Below are 22274 nucleotides of genomic sequence, written 5' to 3'. Positions count from 1 at the left end.
ATTCTCTGGAAGGACTCCAGAGCTACTTTTCAAAGATCAGGTAAGCTATGTCCAGTCCGTACTTTGTATACTACACACGCCGTCAATCCAGGTAGCACTCTCCCACAGGCTTATTTGTTCTGAAGCTTGCCAATTATCTGGGACAGAAAATGGTTTCCGAATAAGAACTTTTGAGGGGGCAGGGCCGAGATCAATGCGGAAGAGCCCGTGCTCTGCCAGGCATCTTCCAACCTTGGGACAACCTTGAAGATAGGAATTCTTGTCCCCATTTGCCAGATGAGGAAACTGAATTTCAGAGAGATGATGACCCTTGCATTGGGTTGTGAGCTAGCAAAATGGTGGAACCAAGATTTGAGCCCAGAACTGCCCCAAGACACATCCTGCTTCTGTTCTTAGAGTGGAACACTTTAGGCAAGGCTTTAGTTGAGATGACTCTCTTTGTCTCTCCTCTTATGTTGAAGTCCCGTGACAGGATTCAGGCATTCAGAACATGGTCAAGACTCCCAACTAAGGTTTTATTTCTTCTGGATTTTACCCATTTTCTAAGCACTGTGCTAGGGGCAATCTTTTCTATTTTATGGCCTCAAGCAGATCTTAAAGACCATCAATTCAATGGCCCCATTATTTAGGTGAGGAGTATTAGACCAACAGAGCATAAGTGCTCTGCTTAATTAAGGTCGCTAATCAGTGCCAGAACTGAGATGACTTGAGATGGGGGGTGGTGAAAGTACCCCAAAATAGGTAAGTGAGGGAGCAGGATGAGCAAAAAGCAGCCATCAGCATGGATACCCTTTCCCACAGGCACAGAGGAAGGGGAGGGTGCTTGGAAGAGGGAAGGCATGATCAAAGGCCAGAAGGCAGACATCTGTTGGGTGTGTCTAGGACACAATGAGAGCAATATGGCTGAAGCTGGATGTCAACGAGAATACCTGTGCCTTCAAAATCAGGCTGGCAGGAACTCGAAACCGCTAACAGTCGATGCCTCTGGGGATTAGAATTTAGAGGACTGATGGGTGAGAGGGTTATTCCCTTTAAACATAATCGTATTTTTGGAATTTTTCTACTATAAGAATATATTACTATGCTTTGGGATGTTGTGTTAAGGTTTAAAAGGCTTTGTAGATTACTGACACATGGGGCCACTATCTGGTTTGTAGAAGAACCAAATCCACAGTATCCAGGAATGCTTTAAAATATGGAACTTACTAAATAAATAAATAAAATATGGGCCTTACTGGATTTAAACTTGAATTTGCACAAGGTAAGGTTTTTATTTCTTCTGGATTTTACCCATTTTCCAAGACAGTTAACTTCTCCTAGCCTCATCTTCTCATCCATAAAATAGAAGCAGGCAGGGGGAACTTGATGGTCAGGTCCCCCCAACTCCTGCATTCTAAGATTTTCCTAAAGCATGGTGGTCAATACTGGTCAGAGCTGAGACAGGAGAACCACTCTGCTGGTGGAATGCCTTATATGACAGCGGGGCTGAATAGCATTCTTCCGATTCACCGTCCAAACATCTGTGATGTTGCCACTCAGCCTCCCCAATCAGTTCTGCTACCTCTGCATGATGTCAGTGCTGTAATCCTAGAGTTGATCTACCAGGGTCCACTCTAGAAGACTCACGGCCAGCGACCACATCCAATTCATCGTTAGATCCTGACACCAAGCACAGCACCTGGTACATTAAAGATGCTCTAGGAATATTTGTTGAAATGACACATCACAGTGACTTATTCTGGGACTTTAATGATAAAATCTATTAATATTATTAATAATAGTAATAATTACTTAACAACACAGTACCAAGCATAGCTGATGTTATGTTATAACTATGGGAAGGCAGATTTCATATTAACATACTTGTTGAGGCTGACAGTCACAGACAAGGAAAGTTAACTGGGCAAGGTGACCCAATAAGTTAGAAAGTCAGGACATAAACCCAGATTTCTTTCCTTTTTTTTTTTTTTTAATCCAGATTTCTTATTTCCAGTTTGGGCAACTTTCCTCTACAGAAGGCTTCTGCTCTCTCCCTGAAGAACCCCACCTAGGGCAGGACCAGATGAGGAAAAACTTTTCACTCTAAAAACAGCCCTAGCTTTTAAGGTAAGTTAAACTTTTTTTTTTTTTTTTTTTTTTTTTAAAACGGGAGCTATCATCATTAATACAAATTCAGTCTGTTGACCAAGTTCAAAACACTATACGAATACAACCTTGAACTCAAAATATCTAACTGCATTTCATTTCGTATATACCCAATTCTCTCAAGTTAGTTAGTACTTGATGGGCTGTTACAAACTCCAGAAGCAAAGGGTTGTTTTTTTTTTTTTCCCCATTTCATCACACTGCTTTGCAGGAAGTACATATTAAGCACCCACTGTTTAGCTTTATAATTATACTTAATAATAATGTAGCTATTTATAGAAAGAAGACATACTGTGCCAGTGGCTACCTTACCATTGTGGTTATAGAGGCTGCAAAAATGTTGTTTTTCTTCTTGCTTCTTGTCTCTATTTTCTAAAATAACTTTTTGTTGACATTTTCTTTAGTAAAAATTTGTTTGAAAGCATCTTTTCTTTTTTTTTTAATGTTTTATTTAAATTTGATTTGGTTAACATATAGTGTATTATTTGTTTCAGAAGCAGAATTTAGTGATTCATCAGTTACATATAATACCCAGTGCTCATTCCATCAAGTGCCCTCCTTAATGCCCATCCCCCAGTTACCCCATCTCCCTTCACCCCCATTTTCTTTAATAAAAAATTTTAAGCATCTATTATATACCAAAAAGTCATATCCTATTAAGGTGGAACTGTACAAAACTGAAAGTAAACCAAAATTTTCCACCTAAGAAAGATAAATACAAAGGGCCCAAAGAAGGTCTAATTCTGCCCAGAGGAAATCAGGAAAGGCTTCACAGAAGGGGCTGCCCTTGAACTGAGTGAGTATCGTGAGGTAAGTAGCACATATCGAATGAAGAGAAAGAATGACAGTGGGAAAGCACGTGGACTGGCCACAAGATGGAGATGTCTGGGACAAGAGTATGGAGCAGTGGAGTAGAGGTGGGGATGGGAAGCAAGGGAATGAGGAGCAGGAAAGGTTAACTGGGGTCTGATTCTGAAGGGTCTCAGGTATATTTGAAAGTTTATTTCGTAGTCAATGAGAGGTCATAAAAGTCCTGGTCTGTAGAGAAGGACCTATGTGATCAGAACCACAGTTTTAAGAAATGACTCCTGTATACTTAATGCATAAAAGATATATGGGGGAGAGCAGACAACCTTGAAATAAAACCTCCAAAGAAATATTTTCAGCCGCAGGTATGTGACACCATGCACCTCGAATGAAAAATAGGGAGAATGCAGAGGACAGAACAAATTCAGAAGAGAGATATATATATAATATATATGTATATATATTATATATATATATCTATAATACTTTTTTTTTCATTGCACAATACAGATACGACTTTATAGCCTAAAGCATTTTCCTATATATTTGTGACAGCAAACCCTTGGGTTGCAATAGTTGTATGAGGTAGGGAGGGAATGAATCATCACCCCCACTGTATCATTCCTAAAATAGCAATGATTTTCCAGGGGTCCCCCAGCCAATACAGCAAAGCAGGGAACAGAGCCCAAGATCAGCACAGAGCTGCCTCCTAGACTCCATGTTGGAAGTTTTTCATTTAATTTTGCACTCAAAACCTGGCTGTGTTTTCTGTCTGTGTGTCTATCTCCTCATCTTCTCACCTGCCCCTCAAGGGCAGGCTCTACCTCTTGTAATTCTTTGTATCTCATTGAGCCTTTGCATTTATCTCAATAAATACTGAAGGACAGATAAGACAGACAACGGGGTCCAAGGAATGTTCTCATCTGCAGTTTTGGTCAACAGCCAAGAATGCACTTTCCCATTGGTCTGGTGGGTATTTCCCATCCATCACTGACTGGTCCAGAGTGGAGGAACAGCCCTTGCCGTGACTACAATCTGAGGTGCCTCTTGCCAACTGCTTTGCTGCTCAGCATTCTAAGTGCGAAGGATCTGTACAAAATGGGTCTTCTCTGAGTCCTATTTAACTTTTCCATGGGTCTGTGTTTGTCAAAGCTTCATGCCAACTCTCTCAGAAAAAGAAACGCCACAAAACTTCTTTTAGGAAAAGGAGAAAAAGACCTACTTTATACACTTGCTCTCATGCTAATCACACCACCATTCAAATCCCAGATGAATAGGAAACCTACAATAGCCTGGGAAATACACAGAGCCTCTAGGCGAAGTGTAGGCTACTTCGCTTAGAATGTTGCATTTCCCTGCCTTTTTAACTCCTTTGGGGAAGACTGATAAGAAGCAGCAACAGTAGAATATGAAGCTGCTCTCCCTCTGCAGAAAAGTCCCTCCATTTCTGTATGGAATTGGCAAAATATTCTCCTGCCCTGGCCTGTCCTTCTCTGATGCTCTACGGAAGCTGAGCCTCCCCCATGTATTTTCAATAAAAGTGGCTGCGTGGTGTGAGTGACCACCAAGCACATTCCAGCAAAGCACTTCCCCTGAAATCTTAGTAAATGATCTCTGCTAGTGATTAACTAGTTGGGCTATTAATATGGTGTGTCACCCTACCTCTCCCCCACCAGCAAAAGGAGTTGAGATAGGCATTGCTGACTAGGTCCATAGAAAACTAAAATGAACCCCAACCTCCTCCTTCACAGGGTTGTTATGAAATTCAAGTCAGTTAATAATGCCTGTAAAGCCCCTTGCCTTATAGTCTGCCAGAGAAGCATTCGGCAAAATGCATGCCCTTCCCCCTTCCAGCCTGAAGGTTCTCAGCCTAATCTCTGTCCTCCAGGAATTTTACAAAGAAACAGGCAAAACTGAAATGGGCAAAAGGCTTTAAATCCCAAACCACACTTGGAACACTTCACAAGGCCTGATAATTTCACTTCAAAACTTTCTGGCTAAGTTGCTTGCTTCGTAAGCTTATTATTGAAAATAGAAGTCAGTGCAAATTCCAACGCCAGTCTTCACGGCTGGAGGAAAGAGCAGAGGAATTGACTGGTTCTTATCCCAGGCGCTCGACCACTTTCCGGTTGCAGGATCCTCAGTAAGCTACTCAACCTCCCCCCAAAGGGCAAGGGTTTCAACTGCAAAAATCAGTTCTAGCAGTATCTCCCCTTAGGCATTATACTATTTGATGAGACACGTGGATATGCCTGACTATACCATAGGGCTCAAAAATGTCCTTTTCCCAGTCTTTTTCCAGTTGGCATTTGGAGAATGCCATCCTGGGTGTTATGGCATTTGTCTTTTGTTAGCTTTCAGGATTTAGGCACCTAGAGATCTAGAATGGGAGAAACTGAGGCAAAAAAGGATATTTACATTCTAATTCTCAGATGCATACTTTATCATTTGCTGGAACTAGCCACGGAAAGAGACTATTAATTAACAATAACCGGATTTCACAGCAGAAGCCTGCAGAACAGCAAACATCCAATTTAAGGCAAAATCATATTAAAGGTTCTTCAGCCATTAGTGGCCCTAGGGAAATGAAACCAAAAGTCAAGATGGCTTATTTCCCTCATGGGACTGAAAGCACCCAGTATTTTTAATGTTTTGACCCAAGAAATGTATTTTAATTTCCCAGCCAGCCCCTGGGAGTCACCCAGTGCCTACAGTGCATTGGGATCTTCCAAAGCAATGGTTTACTAGGAAGAGAGGAGCCCATCATCCCTCCCGCCTAGTTACTGGAATTATTTTCTCCAAAGAGATTCAAGCGAGAAGCCCACTAAACAAGACTCAGGTAAGTTGGTAACAACCTTGGGAATATTTTAAAAAATCTCAGCCTGCTAGAAGTTCTTCCCTATAATCACAGTATATGAGATTACTTCAAAAGAAAATACTATGTATTGGGGCGCCTGGGTGGCTCAGTGGGTTAAGGCGGCTGCCTTCAGCTTAGGTCATGATCCCAGAGTCCTGGGATGGAGCCCCGCATCGCATCGGGCTCTCTGCTCAGCAGGGAGCCTGCTTCCTCCCTTCTCTCTCTGCCTGCCTCTCTGCCTACTTGTGATCTGTCTGTCAAATAAATAAATAAAATCTTTAAAAAAAAAAAAAAAGAAAATACTATGTATTTAATCAGAATGTCCACCAAGGCCAAGATGACAGCAAGACAAATGCAATGCTGGGAACTAACATCTTAGGCCCTTCTTCCCCAGAAACCTATGGAGGCCAAATCGACCAAAACAGCTACTTTGGGCAAATGTCTAATGAAATCCACTGTGCGGCTGACAAGCATTTCTGCCACTTCCTGTTAGTGGTTGCTAACTCCACAACAATGTGGGTCATTTGTGGGGAAGAGGCTACTAGCAGAAATTCTATTCACCACATTTAATGAAGGTGCTGTGCCCACAGCCACTAACCAGAGAAGCTCACAATTTCTCTATGTGACCCAAAGGTTACAACAAACCACAAGGATAGCAGATCAAGTCCATGATACAAAAAATGTCACTTACAGAGCGACACATTACTGATGTGAGTGACAAAGGCCTAGCCCCTCTTCCCTTTAGACCATCTTCCCATGATACGATGTCTTCCCCTCCTCTAAATTCACAGAGTGGCTGATGTATTTTAGGATGTCCGGGCTTCTGACCACCAAAGATACCTGCTGCTTCCTTCTTGACCCTCTGTGACATCTGGAAGATGTCTTCATTTCCCAAGTAAACTATACTTTGAATTGTCTCTCTCCTTTTGTTAATCAAAGCAGAGAAAAGTGGCAACCCCATCTCCTGAGTAGTGGAAATAACCAGCAAGACCAGAGTGAGCGGACAGGGGCCCTTCGACATTCACATGATAGCACAGAATGCCAACGCTCTGACTCGGCTAGGCAGAGGCCGATGCTCTGAGTGAGTCTCGACTAGCTGCACACTGGTAAATGTGTTACAGTACAGGTTAGCTATTTTTGAAGCGCTGAAAATAGCATAAGATGGCTCCTAATTGCCCTAATATACCTTTACAGGTCCAGAGAGCCCAGGGTGAGAATCCCAAGTCTAACCCATTTGGGACAAACCATCACATGTGACAATGGGAGAGCCAGCACAGAGGGGTACAGACAGAAAGGGAACTTCAGAAGCCCTGGAAAACAAAAGCAGCAGAGCCCGGTGGCGAAGGATGGCCCGATGGGTCAGACGTCTTAGGTCTGACCCCAACGCTGCAAGTCACCACCACGGAACCTCTGAGAAGTGATTTTTTGAACCTCCCTGAACCTCATTTCTATGAAATGGAGATAAACAGTAAGCAGGACCCCACAGGCTCACTGGGAGGGTTAAACGAGTGAACGCGTGCACACTGCTCTGCCCAGTGAGAGGCACAGAGCGGGTACTGACAAATGTCAGCCACTGTCATTATTTGGGCAGGCCTGAGTGCCAGCCCAGCCCCCACCCACATGACCTGTGTGAACCTGGGCAAACCATTTGCCCTCTCTGAGTTGCTAAACCCAGTGACTGACATCTCCTTATTCTATTACTGGAAAGATGAAGCCAGACCGCGTCTAACGCTTCCAATAACAAAGGTGAGTGTCTCTTCCGCACCCTTTTGTCATGCAGGTGGTTTAATTTTTTAAGCACTTACAATTTAATTTTTAGTGTAACTTACAACTTGACGCATCGACTAATTCCTAAAGATGTGTGTTTGGGTCTTAACAGTCTTTAACCATTTCCAGCATCCAGCACGTGAGTCCAAAAGATAGTAATTCTGGCTTCTGGGATGACTGGTGCATACACAGCCACACATGCAGCAGGTAAAGGGTGAACGATCAACCTCACCAGAAACTACAATTCTACCTCGTGGTCTTAAACAATACTGTAAAACAGATCCTAGGAATATGAAGAGCTTAATATTAGCATCTGTACTCTTAATCGTTTTCAAGAGCCTCTGAAGACCCCAGGCTTGTTTTCATTTGGCCGAGGCAGGAATGTGCTTGTGACATCCCGGGTCTGTGGAAGTATGTTACTCAGCGGGTGAGCAGAGCTCGCTGACCACCCAGCATCTTTTTCTCAGTCAGTTTCATTGTTCTCTGCTCACTCATCTCCAACCCAGTGACAGTAGTGAACTGATTAAAAACTTTGCTTCTTTGTGGAAAATGGCTGGAAGAACAAAGCCACACTAGAGTGGTTTCATGAATATGTTAATTCCAAAGGTCTTTGGTAAAACTTTTGTGTTCTCTCCTTACATATTTTAATTAATCCTAAGACAGTTCTAAAATGGCACAGCCACAGTGGAAAACGGTTTGGTGGTTTCCTCAAGAAGTTAAACACGGAGTTACCATGTGATCTGGCAATTCCACTCCTGAGGCATAGATACCCAAGAGAACTGAAAGTGTGCGCCCACACAAAAAACCTGAACACGGGTGTTCATAGCAGCAATATTCAGAATGGCCAGGAAGTGGAAAATACCCAGATATCTATCAACTGCTAAGTGTATAAAATAAATGTGGTATGCCCATACAAGAGAATATTATTTGGCAATGAAAGTCAATGAAGTTGGGACACCTGGGTGGCTCAGTGGGTTAAGCCACTGCCTTCAGCTCAGGTCATGATCCCAGAGTCCTGGGATCGAGTCCCACATCGGGCTCCTTGTTCAGCAGGGAGCCTGCTTCTCTCTCCGCCTCTGCCTGCCTGCCTGCTTGTGTGCTCGCTCGCTCTCTCTTCCTCTCTGACAAATAAATAAATAAATAAATAAAATCTAAAAAAAAAAAAAAGAAGTCAATGAAGTTCTAACACATGCTCAATAAACATGCTATACATTGGTGATAAGTTATGGATAAACCTTGCAAACATTATCTCAAGTCAAAGAAGCCATTCATGAAGACCACATATTATACAGTTTCACTTACATGAAATGTTGAGAATAGGCAAATGTACAGACCTAAAGAGTTGGTCAGTTGTTGCCATGGCGGGACCAAAAGGGTAAATGGAGGGTGATTGCTAACAGGTGCAAGTTTCTTTTTGCAGTGATGAAAATGTTCTAAAATTGATAGTGGTGATGGTTGCCCAGCTCTGTAGACTGTACTGAAAGCCTGTGAACTATACATTATCTATATATAACATATGTGTAACTCATATATATGACATATATAACACATATACACATATAACATATATATAATTCAGATATTATATCTCAACAACACTGTTTTTAAAAAATACCATTACAACCCAAGAAAAACTGTTTCTCTAAACCAGAAGGATTTCCAATGGCCCATTTATTTTAAGGGGCATTTGAGAACCTAAGAAATTCCAGAGTGGGGGTAGAAAGAGAACTTATAGCTTCATCTGCCTAGTAAGGCCATGACCATGAAGCATCTCAGTAATCCTACAAGATGGATTTCATTTAGCTTTCTACAAACACTGCATGGAAAGTGTTTGGGAAGGGAATGGCAGCACCACTGTTCAGAGGTTCCCACCCAGGAGATCAGGAGCTACCTGTCATCCTTCTCACTCACCCTTCTCTTCTCGGTCTCCAGTGCTTACGGTGCAACTCTGCCTCGCTGTTACTGGTCCCCTCTCCTCTCTCCAATTTACCTCGCCTCAAACCCAGCGATCTCAAATGCAACTCAGAGCAGATTCATCCTCTCTTAAAACTATTCATGAATATGCTAATTCCAAATGTTGTCCAGAAAACGTTTCATTTTTTTCCTTACATATTTTAACTAATGTCACACTATTTCTAAAATACGGTGCAGCCGCTGTGGAAAAAACCATTTGGCAGTCCCTCAACAAGTGAAACACAGAGTTACCATATGACCTAGCAATTCCACTCCTAGCTATATACGGTGTTTGGTTTCTATATGACATTTTCCATAATAAAAAGGAAAACGAAAACAAAAATAAAATTTCATTGGCTCGGCTGGTCCTCCGAAATAAAGTTCAAGTTCCTCCACTGCCTGCCTTTCACCGCCGCCTTCCCTGATCGGGCTCCCACCTATCTCTCCGGCCTCATCTCCAACATCCTCCTTCCATCACACGGTATAGACACACAACGCCGTACTACACGGCAGCCTCTCACACTCTCCGTTCCCGGCTTGTTCACGCGTGCCCTGCTCAGTACCTGCTGCTCCCTGTGCTGGATCTCCCTCTCCCCTCTCCTGGCAGGTGAGCTGGGATTTCTCTTGCATGACCCAGCTCCACGCCCTCAGGCAAACTTCCCCACTCTTCATTTCCTTGCTAAAGCTCCTCCTCTACCATCCACATTCGGGACACTTAGTGTGTTTAATCTCACCAAGTCTGTTTCCCACTCCCAGCCTGAGAATACTTAAAGGTCAAGAGACCCTGGGGGCCCGGCACAAGGTAGGTGCTCAGGAAGCAACCACGGAAGACAAGACTGATGCTTGAAAGACAGATACAAACCTAGACTTAATTAAATAGGCTCTCGAGAAATTACACTGATTGATACCGCAAACTAATTGGGGGCCAGTTATAAAGAAACCATCAATGAGAATGGCTTCCTTCGTGTCAATATAATTATGTGTATTATGTGCTTTGGGGGATACATAAACAGGAACCGAAGCATACTGCTTATTATGACGAGGTGCTTATACTGATTTGCATTTCTCTGCAAAACTCTCGAGGCATATAATTTTGTTAATTTGTGACAAACCTCAAAAACACGCTTACCACCAATATTCTGATTGCAACATATACTTTCAAAGCATACAGAAATCAGCAAGTTCCTTTCAAAAGTTTCCAACTGGATCCTATGTGTGTTGTTTGGTTTGGTTTTAAGTTGGGGGAATTTCAAGGCAGATTTTAATTTATAAGCCTGGATCTAAGGGAAGGAGAGTTCCACGAGGATGTCTGAGAACATGACCTAGCTATCTTTTGAATGTTGGCCCCACCAACTAAGGCAGGACCTTGAGAAAATTATTTAATCTGAGACTCTGTTTCCTCCTTGGTCAAACGAAAATAGTTTCTACCTCAAGAGGTTTTTAAAAAGCAAAAACTTTGAAAACTTGGGTTTCTCTTTCTTCTCTCCTGTGATACATCGTTTGCAAAAGCGGGCGCCTGTTTAAGCTCAAATCAGTCCATGGTGATCTTTGGTAATAAGCACTTTCTAGAACAAGCACCAGTTGGAAGAACAGTGGTATCTGAAAACTGCCTCCTCCTTCAAATTTGCCTCATGCCTCTCTGGCCTCACTTGACTATGACCCGACAATCGGGATTAACAGTTAACCCGCTTGTCTTGTTCCTTTTTTAAGTGACATAGGCAGGAGAAAGAAGAGATTATAGCTCTCTGGAGAACCAGACCTCCCGGACAATCCCAATCTCAAACTGACAAGTCAACAACACCAGAAAAGCAAAATGGTATAAAGGCAAAGCATGGGCTGCAGGCCCTGATCCTTCAGGATCGCCAGACCATCACCACCCACCCAGTCCAGGCCTCGGGCTCCTCCTGTCACACCGAGGGCACAGGGTAGGCTGTGGTGACAAGCGTGACAGCAGCTACCACCTCTGGGCACCCAGCCACAGACAGCATACCTGGCATAGCCTCCCACCTCTGCGACGCCCGTACCATCCGATTTACAAACCAGAAGACAGGGACCTCGGAGACTCTTGTGACTTCCCTAGGGTTCCCAGCCAATAACAGCAAACACAATCCCATCTGTCGGACTCAAAAACCTGTGGTCCCCTGCTCCCACCTCTTGCCCTGCCCTGCCCCAAGAGGCCTGTGTTTCTGACGGAGATAAAAAATGACCTTGATGTTGTTGATAATGACAACTCCAAGAGCTACTGTCAAATTCTTTTTTTTTTTTTAGGATTTTATTTATTTATTCGATAGAGATCACAGGTAGGCAGAGAGGCAGGCAGAGAGAGAGGGGAGAAGCAGGCTCCCTGCTGAGCAGAGAGCCCAATGCGGGGCTCGATCCCAGGACCCTGAGATCATGACCTGAGCCGAAGGCGGAGGCTTAACCCACTGAGCCACCCAGGCACCCCAACAACCATCAAATTCTAAAGATTCCATGAACTAGGCAGTGAACAACTGTTCCAACAGCATTTTCATAATTTACACTGCCCACAGAAAGGCTCATTCAGCACACTCTGGGCTGTTTTGCAGTTATTTGTGTATACCTAGCTCCTCACCTCCCAACGTGATCCTTGAGACTTGTATTTGTGCCGGAGCAGTGGCTTAGTGGTGTCAGCGTCTGACTCTTGATTTCAGCTCAGGTCATGATCTCAGGGTTGTGAGGTCAAGACCCACATAGGGTTCCATGCGAAGTCTGCTTGAGATTCTCTCTCACCCTCTCCCTCTACCACTTCCCACCCCACGCTCATGTGCTAGCTGTCTCTCTCTCTCTCAAATAAATAAATCTTGAAAAGAAAAAAAAAAAAAAAGACTCCTATTTGTATCCTAGAGCAGGCCCTGTAAAACATATTGTACACATTTGGACTCAATACAATTGAAACGAATAAAATGGAAGGAACTAGAAAAGAGCGAGTCTTTGTCTTCTCTTAAGATGACACGACCATGTCCCTTTCAAAGGGAAAGAAGAAAGCAACCACCAAAGATGACCAAGGTCCCCGCATTGTGACCTTCCCAGATGGGGTCATTTGCCTGTACCTGCTTTTCTTCGGCTAAAGGAAAATATCTGTGTTCCCTCTGCTTGGTTATTTCTTAGGACTCTCTTCACAGTTTTTTCCCCCTAATATACTTCAGGCAACTTTGCTGCCCAAAAATGAGACGATTTCACAGCACCATTGAGGAGTAAGAACACTGGGAAGGAAAGGAAAATACTACTATTACTATGAGTAATAATAGCAACGTGATACCTGATAATCATGATTGAGGGCTTTTCTAACTTCCTAAAGGGTTTTCAGAATCACGATCTCATTGGAGCTTCACTGTACCAGGGTGTCACTGGGTCTCTTGTTTCTTTTCCAGATGAGGACACCTTTCTGCCTGGAAAGGTGAAATACTTTTCGCCCAAGTTGTACCCAGATGGGAGGGAATCCAAAGCTTGTATTGTTTCCACAATACTATGCCAAGCTAACTTTGATCTTTTAAAGGCTCTATTCCAAATCTCATTTATTCATTTCACTTTTCACTCAGACACAAACTTCAGTATCTCAAAAGAAAATATTTACAGAGCTAACACCTCATTTTTCCAAAAGTGGTCACTAGGTGGGCAACTTCCACTAGACGGAACTCAGTTTAGGACCCAGAAACTGATAAAAAATCCCAGCCTCTCAGCAGTTAGGAGACACCACCAAGTCCCTACATTAAAAAAGTCACCAGAGACCTTCAGGCCTGCACCCAGAGGTTATTTTTCCTGTTGAACGAATTCTAACAAGCTTCATTATCTTTACTGAAAGACAGGTGTGCAGGCCACAAAGGGAAAAAACAAAAAAAAAAAACCTAACAGCATGAAAAGTGCCAGAACATTCAGGCCAGGGACAAAAAGCCCAGGCTGTAGCCAACTGCCCTTAAGACAACAGCTGTTAAACAACATAGTGATTCTCTGATTGGCCTGAGGAGAATCACCAGAAGCTTTAAAAAAAAATACAGACTCCCAGGCCCTGGCCTGCTGAATTTGAATTTCCTGAGAAGGAGCCTGAGAACCTCTGTTTTACACCAGATGGGTCTCTTTATGAGGTTAGTCTGTGAAGTGCTGATATAATAGACACCCCCCAAATAAGTGATTGCTCCTCCAATAATGTGTACTGGCTGAACTGACACGCTGGGTAGGGTGTCCCCATAAATATCACTGCCTACACAGGGAAGAAGTCCTTGCCTACGGTCTCATTAGCATCGTGCTGCGACCAACTGGGCTTACCAGCCCAAGCAACTGCACAGGAAGGAGAAAGAAAGAATCCAAACTGACAGGAAATCAAAAAAGGGCTAAAAGTGGAAACGGCCACCAACTCTAACCTTAACAGTATCCCACAAAGACAGCTATACCCCCTGGTGTATGTCTTAAGTACGCTAGAAAGATGGAAAAGAGTGGGCTAAGGGGAAAAAAACCCAAAAACCAAGAACCAAAAAGCAAAAACAAAAGACCCCAGCCATTCAGGACAATGAGGAAACAGAGGTTTTCAACCATTCTGGAAAAGTCAGCATGGCTTACCTACGAAATGGAAGTTTCCTTCTTTATTTCAACCCATGCAAGATGTTTGGCTGGACCGTTTGACAGTGGATGAATGAAAATCTACTTCTATATTCTGTGGTTCACAGGGTAGATTAAGTTATCAAAACTTACTGAGTTATTGGGGCGCCTGGGTGGCTCAGTGGGTTAAAGCCTCTGCCTTCGGCTCAGGTCATGATCCCGGAGTCCTGGGATCGAGCCCCGCATCAGGCTCCCACGGAGCCTGCTCCCTCCTCTCTCTCTGCCTGCCTCTCTGCCTACTTGTGTCTGTCAAATGAATAAATAAAATCTTTAAAAAAAAAAAAAAAACTTACTGAGTTATTAAAAACACATACTTAGTGAATATAATGAGAGTAACAAAAAAAAAAAAAGAAGGGAAAGTTACCTGTTGTGTTTGTGTGCTTGTGACTATAGCTGACTCTGAGAACACAGATTTGAACAGCACAGGTCCACTTATACACAGAATTTTTTTTTTTTTTTGATACAGTACTATAAATGTATTTTCTCTTCCTTATGATTTTCCTAAGAACATTTTCTTTTCTCTAGCTCACTTTATTGTAAGGACACAGCTTATAATACATATAACACACAAACTATGTGGGAACCGATATTTATGTTACCGGGAAGACTTCCGGTCAATGGCAGGCTGTTAGGTTTTCTGGGAAGTCAAAAAGTCATATGCATGGTTCAAGGGTCAACTGTACTATAAATTTCAGGAGGCAGGTTATAAGACACATCTGGCCAAGGAAAAATCTAGCTGGTTTCTCAGCATATTGGGTTAACTTCAGTAACAGTGCTTACTTTCCCTTCGGAATGAATACCGATATAAGCTAATGGTCAGCATTAAGTCTTTGGTAAAAAATGTAACAATTCAATCAATGATGAGTGTTCTAACAGAAGGAATGGGTTCTGTTCAATCCAGTCAATCCAGAATGCCTGGGTTTCTGCATCACAGTATGTATCTACCAGCACAGAATCCTAAAACTGTTAGTGCTAGAAGAGGTCTGAGAAGATGATCCAGATGATGGCAATAATGAAAAAACCCAGGCCCAGGTAAGTCAACGGCATTTCTCTGAAGTTACGCAGCACGGAAGCAGCAGTCCAAGGCCAGAACTCCTATTTCTATAGGAGTCTGTTCCTAAAGGCGTCTACAGGAGTCTGCAGCTCAGCACTGTTGGGGTGGGTGACCCCCTGTGGTAATGTACAATGAAGAGCTAAGCAAAGGGCACGCACGAGGGAGACATTCAACAAATGGGTCATTCCTCTCTGCCAGAAATCCGTCACAGAACCTTGCAGGGCAGCTTTACCCATTAGACGTGATCCTGCCCAACCAGCCACTTCACCAATGGAAAAGAAAAACCTGAGATCCATAGAAAACCAACTTGTCCACAACCACATAACCGGATGCTGGCGCTGGCCAGCCTGGAACCTGAAGCCTGTGGCTCTAAGTCTCCGGTTCTCTTCGCTATCCCACGCCGCCTCTCTTCCAGGATGGAAAGTGAATAATTTAATAATAACACAAGATGAGGTTACGTAGCCCATATATGGAACCAGTTCTAGGAATTCTGTCTCAACCGTTTAACTGAAAGTCAAAAAAGGCCAAGAATATTCTGGAACTGCTATATTACACAGCATGATTTCTGAGCATCCAAACTCTACATTTTTACCTATTTGAGCTTCTTTCCCTTTGCTTCATGACACTCCACCTGTTGACTGCATTTCCTGGTGGGGACTGGCACAAGAGTCCAGCTTTTCAGACTAAACCTGACCAAACACCTGCTTCTTCAAACTCCTCCCACCCCTCATGATTTAAGTTCAGATTATCTACCCTCTGTATCAAAAGCCAAATGAGGAACAATTTTTTTTTTTTTTTTCCTAAACAAGAGAACCTTCTCTAAGGACAGCTCAGGGTACACTGTGAAGATCAGTCAGCTCACGAGTTCTGCTCCATTATAGAGGCTGCCTTCTCAGCTCAAGTGTAGAGTCAAAATGAATGGAAATCATCTGTTGTCAACTTACTGGGCAAATGTGACATTCTCCTATTTGAAGTGCAGCTTTATGGTCTTCAGCATAATATTACTACTGAGTATTTATTTCATGGCCTCATCTACCTGTGATTCTGAGACAAGACATAGGAAGACAACCAGAAAACTATGTCCAGGGCCCCAGGTTATAAATCCCCTGCGTTTGCCCCTGCATTCGCCCAAGTCTCAGGAGATTTAAAAAAATGGTCACACCCAAGATTTCTTCTGATCCTTACAGCAGTGTAATGGAGTGGCCGTTCTGCTCATCACTTAGCACATGAGCTAACTGAACTCAAAGGATAAAGGGCCTTGAGCAAAGTCTACACAGAAAAAGTTGGACCTGTCTAAAGCTGCCCAGCCCTCCAAGTGCACGGGCTGGAAGGAGGCACTCAGCAATTAGCTGGGATGAGGGACAGGAGAGAGGGAAAGCGGGGCCATAGACACTCAGCATGATTTTACCAAAATCTCGGCATTTTGCTCCAGCCACGTACAGCTGGTGTCCTTTCTGTGGCACCACGGTCTCATGGGGGACAAAGGTGCCCTCAAAAATCTGTGAACTACGTAGTTTTGGAACTCGCTTACAATGCAAACAATGCTGTGGGGCAATAAGACCGTATCTCTGACCAGAAGAGTTCAACCACCTCTCTCCATTTGCTTTGGTACAAATAAGTTAACTGGGAAATGCGGAGAGGCAGGACTTTCTGCAAACAGCTTTGGCATTTTCTGATAAGTATCTTGAGTTTGAAAGGGAGATGGGCTCCAGTCACGTTCACTGAGAACTAAGCCTCTACCCAAATCGACTTCAGGGTGCATCTCAGAGCTTCCTCCTTAACGCACAGTCTCCTCACCGGTGAAATGGAGGTTATCTCTCCATGAAGGCTACAGCGAAGAGTACACACACTTATATTAAGAAGAGGCTAACAAAGCTTAGAAAGACAGTAGATGCCCCTCCCTTCTTGCCTGGGAACAGCCTCTGCTGGTCTCTTGTCACCTGGTACACCCAAACCTATGCTTGAAAAACAAGAGGCGGGACATATTATGTAATTGAAAGGAAAACAAAATCAATTTCAGAAAGACTAGCACACAAAGATTCGGAACTGTATTTATCAAAGCAATTAGTTGGCAAAGACAGCTGTTCAATGGGAGGTCAACTCCCTTTGGGGTTCTCGGACACCAGATTCTTTTGGCCTTCAAACAAGAGTGGACTTTTGTTTTTTGCAAAGAATTTCACATTCCGAGAAGGTATGTGAAACAAGTTCAACTGCTTGCATATTTCCACTCACATAACACTTATGTAGCACATCAGCTTTTATTTTTTCCAGATACAAGGAGATGAAGCTTGGTATATATTCCTGTGAGAGAATAAACAGAAAACTATGTTTCTCTTTTTTACTATATTAGTGCCCTGTAATCCAGACCATATGATCAATAAACCATATAAAAATTAAATCACACTGACAGTCTTAGGCAAAAAGTGAACCAAGAAGAAATAATTTTTTTTTAGGACTGTTGTGTAGGGGATATTAAAATCACATGTTGTGTTATTAATTTTCTCTTGGAAGCCAGAGTTCTCCCGCATAAATTTCTCAAGTATTTATCTTACAGTTTTTCTTATTAAAGGTAGGTGAGGCATTAAATTAGTGATGTTATATTTCGGTCTTTGCATAGGGGAGACACTGACCATAAGTCACTTTGAAAATGACTTCGTTGTCATGTTTGTTTTTTTTATTAGCAAGGCAAATACCCTTTAAATACCCTTCTGTGCCCCAGAAGACAATGCAGGGTCCAGGTATCACCTTTTTGAGGTAAACAAAAGCATTTATTCCAACAGACCAACCGTGAGTAAACATAATCAATAGCCAGGTAGAGAATATTAGCTTTGGGGGGACACAGGGAGACTTGGGGCAGATGAAGTGAAATGTGCAAACATCCACCTTACTTGCACCTTCATAGCACAACGATGTCCCTGGTTAAACTATAGCTAATAGGTGTGTCTTCCTGCAAATCCCTTCACACTTCTTTTCCCTTTAATAAGAATGTACCGTGTCTCAGGACCGCCTTCTGAAATCAGAAGAGTGGAAGAGGGGAGGAGAACAATGAAACTGTACAAAGGCTGACAGGCTCCTTCTAGCTCTGCTTTCCTAATCACAAAGTAGGAGGTAGGAGGGTACTCAGCACAGGCCGTCTGGGAAGAGTTTAGCTTACCACCAACAAAACACACCGGTAAACACTGGGAAGCCCCAGACAAGTTTACAGCAAACAACTTCAATGTGTCTAGTGTTCTCCTTGTACTCCCCCAGGACCAGGGAGGGCCTTTTAAAAATTCAATAGCTTGGCAGCAGACTTTAAATACTAATCTTCCCACTGTGTGGGATAATAAGCCAGCGGCCCACAGGAAGGCAGGCCCCCCAGTGACAATTCCTTTACATAGCATCTAAACCTCCAATGTCTATGAAGAGGTGGGAAGCAGATTTGCCACCTGAACTGGTCCATCTCTCTTCCCTTCCACAGAACACAATTTTACCCACAGCTGTCTCTCTGTCCCCAAAGGGGAGAATTCTTATGTTTTAATAATTCTAGGTGTCCCATCTTCCTTTGATTCCCCAACTTACTAGGGACGCTCAAGTCCAGGGCGGAAGGACCTCAGTGAGGACCTTGCTGCAGAAAAGAGTCATGAAACACAAGAGAAGCGTAACTCCAGCCCACTAAGTCTCGGGTTCGCACAATCTGCACGGACAAATCCATTTCAAAGGGGACTTACGTCTCCGTGCAGGAGTTCTATTTTAAGGGAACTGAATTGGGAACACAGATGTTTCTTCAGTTAGCAGAGTTGGCAGAACAGCTCCTGGACCAAATCCGAGTTCTTAATGCAGGAACGGGCCTTAGGAGAGCATCTAATTCAACCCACTCACTCAACTGATGAGGAAACTGAGGCCCAGAAGGCAAGGGGGTGGCACGCCCAGCAAGTGGCAGGGTAGCAATGTTCTGATGACAAGTCCTGTGCCCTTTCCATTACACCATGAATCGTTTAAAAAAAAAAAAAATTCTACTCTGACTTCAACCTTGGAACTCCTGTAGATTCATGTCAATAGCTTTCTCCCTGCCCCCGCCAAGTTCATAAATCCTCCTCACTCCCAGATCAATTTTTTTTTAGCGCCCACCACACTTCAGGCTGGGGCATCCAACTAGTTTGGAAAACAAAAATGAACCATCACCGTAACTTTCTGGGACGGCAGTTAATCGTGGTCCCCAAACACGATCTTGATCTTGGATTGCTTTCCCAGCGCCTCAGTTTTCTAATCGGTGAAATGGGGCTCCTCACCTACCCTGCACGGAGTCGGGGCAAGGGCTGGTTGAAACCGTGTCCGTGACACCGCCTACCGCCGGCACACAGTAGGCGCCTAACAAAGTGGCAGTTTAGTGGGTGCCCGCGTCAAGCCCCCGGGGCGCAGCTCCCAGGCCCCCGGGGGGCGTGCGGGCTGGGGGTGAGGAGGAGAGCCGGGGAAAGGCCAGCTCGAGTTCGGCCGGGACGAGGAGGCGGGAGCGGAAGGGTTGGGTGTTTACACACAGTCAGCGAGGAGGCAGCGCGGCTGCAGGCGGGGGCCCGGCGCCCCAGGAGATCCATCTTACTCGGACGGGGGGCACCAAGCTCCGCGCGGGCTCTAGGTCACGGTTCCGCCCACCGCCCTGCGCTAAGAGGCCGAACCCACACCTTCCGCGGGACCCTGCGTGCGCCTCCGGCCGGAGGCGGCTTCTAAGGGGCCGGGCTCCGGTGGCTCGGGAGAGCCTGCGCGCGCCCCACGCCCGCTTCCAGGCCGGGAAATCGGCAGCCCCGGGAAGGGCGGGCGCCCGGGCTCCGGGCAGTGCGAGGGCTGCGGGACAGGGCTGCCCCCCACCCCCACCCGGGGGGCTGACGGCGCGGGGGCGCGGGGCCGGAGCTGGGGGTCGGGCTCACCCATGAAGAGGCAGAAGAGGTCGAGGCAGATGAGCAGCACCCGCTTGCTGCCGCCCTTCCGCGGGTTGTTGTTGAGCGCCGGGCTGCCCCCGTTCTTGCTCTCCGGAGCGATCGCCTTGTCGTACTTGTAGTTTTGCATGGCGCTGGCTGCGGCGCGAGCCTCCGGCCCCGCGAAGACGCCCGGCGGCGGCAGCCACACACCCGCGCGCCCGGCCCGCCTCCCGGCCGCGGCTGCTGCTGGACGCGGAGGCTCGGCCCCCCGCTCGCGGCGCGGCGGCGACGGTGCAGACCGCCGCGCGCTTCCCGCTGCAGCCCGGGCTGTTCTCTGCTCCGCGCTGCTCCTCTGCGCTCCTCTCTCGGCCCCACAGCGTCGAAGAGTCCAGGGGGAGGAGAGCCGGCTGCCGCGCAGACACTGCTGCGGAGCTGTACTGCGCGCGGCGCGCGGGGCTGGCGCGTGTCCGGCTGCTGGAGCGGGTGAGTGGGCAGCGCGGGCGCTCGGCCACCTTCCTCGGCCGCTGCTTACTTAATGAATGGGAGCCGCTCCGAGCCCCGGCGCTCCGGAGCGCCTGCCCCAACTCCGACTTTTCCTCCTCCTCTTCCTCCTCCTCCTCCTCCTGCTGCCGCCGCGGCTGCTGTTGTGGTCGCCTGGGTTTGTTTCTGCACTTTTATTGCACGAGGTCCTTTTAAAAAGAGAGAGAGACAGACAGAGGCAAAGAGAGGGACCTCCTTACTTGGCTCTGAAGAGATCACGAAAGCACAGCCCCTTCCTTAAGCTGCCTAAGACGTAGGATAATTAAGGCCACATTTTCCCCCACCCCCTTCAAAAAAAAAAAAAAAATCCTAAAAGGAAAAGTTACTCTCAAACCAGAGAATCCGGGAGCCCCTAGCGTTCAGAAACACCAAGTTGTCACAAAAAAAGAAAACTATATAAATAAAAAGAAACATTTTCTTGCTGGCCTTGGGTCGGGCAAAAGTTGAGGCTGTAGAGCGAATATGCGTTCTCCTTCCTTATAGATTTGGGGCTTTCAAGTATTTATTTCGCTTTGAATCGTATTATCCTGAAAATACTCAGGGAAAAACACCCAGCACCAGATACTGGGCTGAAGTCTGGGAATTTTAACTTGAGAGGAGTCTGGAGCCAGACCGTGTAGATTTGAATTCCGGCAGATGACTCTGTGCCTCAGTTTCTCTATACGTAAATGGGGATGTTAATTGTTTCGCCCAAAATACAGTAATTGTGAAGACTGAATTAGTTAATCCATGTAAACATCTACAGGTGCATACAAGGCTAGGTAAAGGTTAGCTGTGACCTTTATACCTGTTTCTGAGGTGAAGGCATCTCAAGCCCTCAGCCTTTCTGCTGGTTCAGGGGGGCTAAAGCCTGCCTGTACCACTATTGGGGGGCGTGTGTCAGGACAGCAGGAGTGCTCTCTGGAGGTATCATCTTCAGCTTGAGTTCTGGGGCAATCTAATGCTTTGCTTTAGAAGCTGTAATATTATCTTACATTATTTTATGTGAGTTCATCTTTCTTCTAGACAGAATGCTATATAAACATTCCCAAGGCATGGGTCTTCCTGTATATCTTCTGTAGTGCCAAGCAGAGAACTGGGCACCCAGTGGGCGATAAATGGATATTTATTCCAGGTGTCTCTTTTTTATGCATCCAGAAATAGACATAGCTGTAGCTTTTGAGACATTTACAGTGACTTGTTATGGGGTTCAGTAACCGCTATATCCAGCCACCATCAACCACTTGTCCTTTCTGGAACACTCCTTTGGCACTTCACATCCCGGCCCTCGTGCTCCCTCTGCTTACGTCGCACCTCTATCCCTTCTCTAGCTAGCAAAATGCTTCTCTTGCTCTAGAGTGCCCTGAAATGTCACCTTCTCTCTAAGCTGTTCCTTGAGCCTCGCACAGAATGAACTTCAACACTTTGTTTAGAACACTCTTGAGGCACTTATCCCAGTCTGATTTGGCGTTATAGTTAGTAAAACTAGTCAGCTCTGTGGATTATCAGCTCCGTAGCATCTCCCCAGTACCCAGCACACGGTTTGGTGTGTGTTGAATGAAGCTCAAGTCCAGACTGGACAACAAATGGGGTTGGCAACGAAAGGTAAAATCGCTGTCTTCTGGAATCTCCAAGACCGTTCTGCAGATGGGGCATCCAATGC

At 45.1% G+C, this 22274-nt stretch overlaps 1 protein-coding gene across 1 annotated transcript in view; it reads right to left on the bottom strand.

Moving 5' to 3' along the window:
- The window catches only part of PLPP3 (phospholipid phosphatase 3), an 81591-nt gene extending 60721 nt beyond the window's left edge, over window positions 1-20870 (bottom strand). The window contains exon 1 of the mRNA XM_080800489.1: window positions 20102-20870. Coding sequence (XP_080656615.1) covers window positions 20102-20240 — 139 coding nt within the window. The 5' untranslated portion in view covers window positions 20241-20870. The remainder of the gene's footprint in view (window positions 1-20101) is intronic.
- Window positions 20871-22274: the final 1404 nt, after the last annotated feature.

The sequence above is a fragment of the Martes martes genome (assembly GCF_963455335.1).
Source record: "Martes martes genome assembly, chromosome: 4".
NCBI classification, from domain to species: Eukaryota; Metazoa; Chordata; class Mammalia; order Carnivora; family Mustelidae; genus Martes; species Martes martes.
This window is presented reverse-complemented; position numbering and strand designations above follow the sequence as displayed.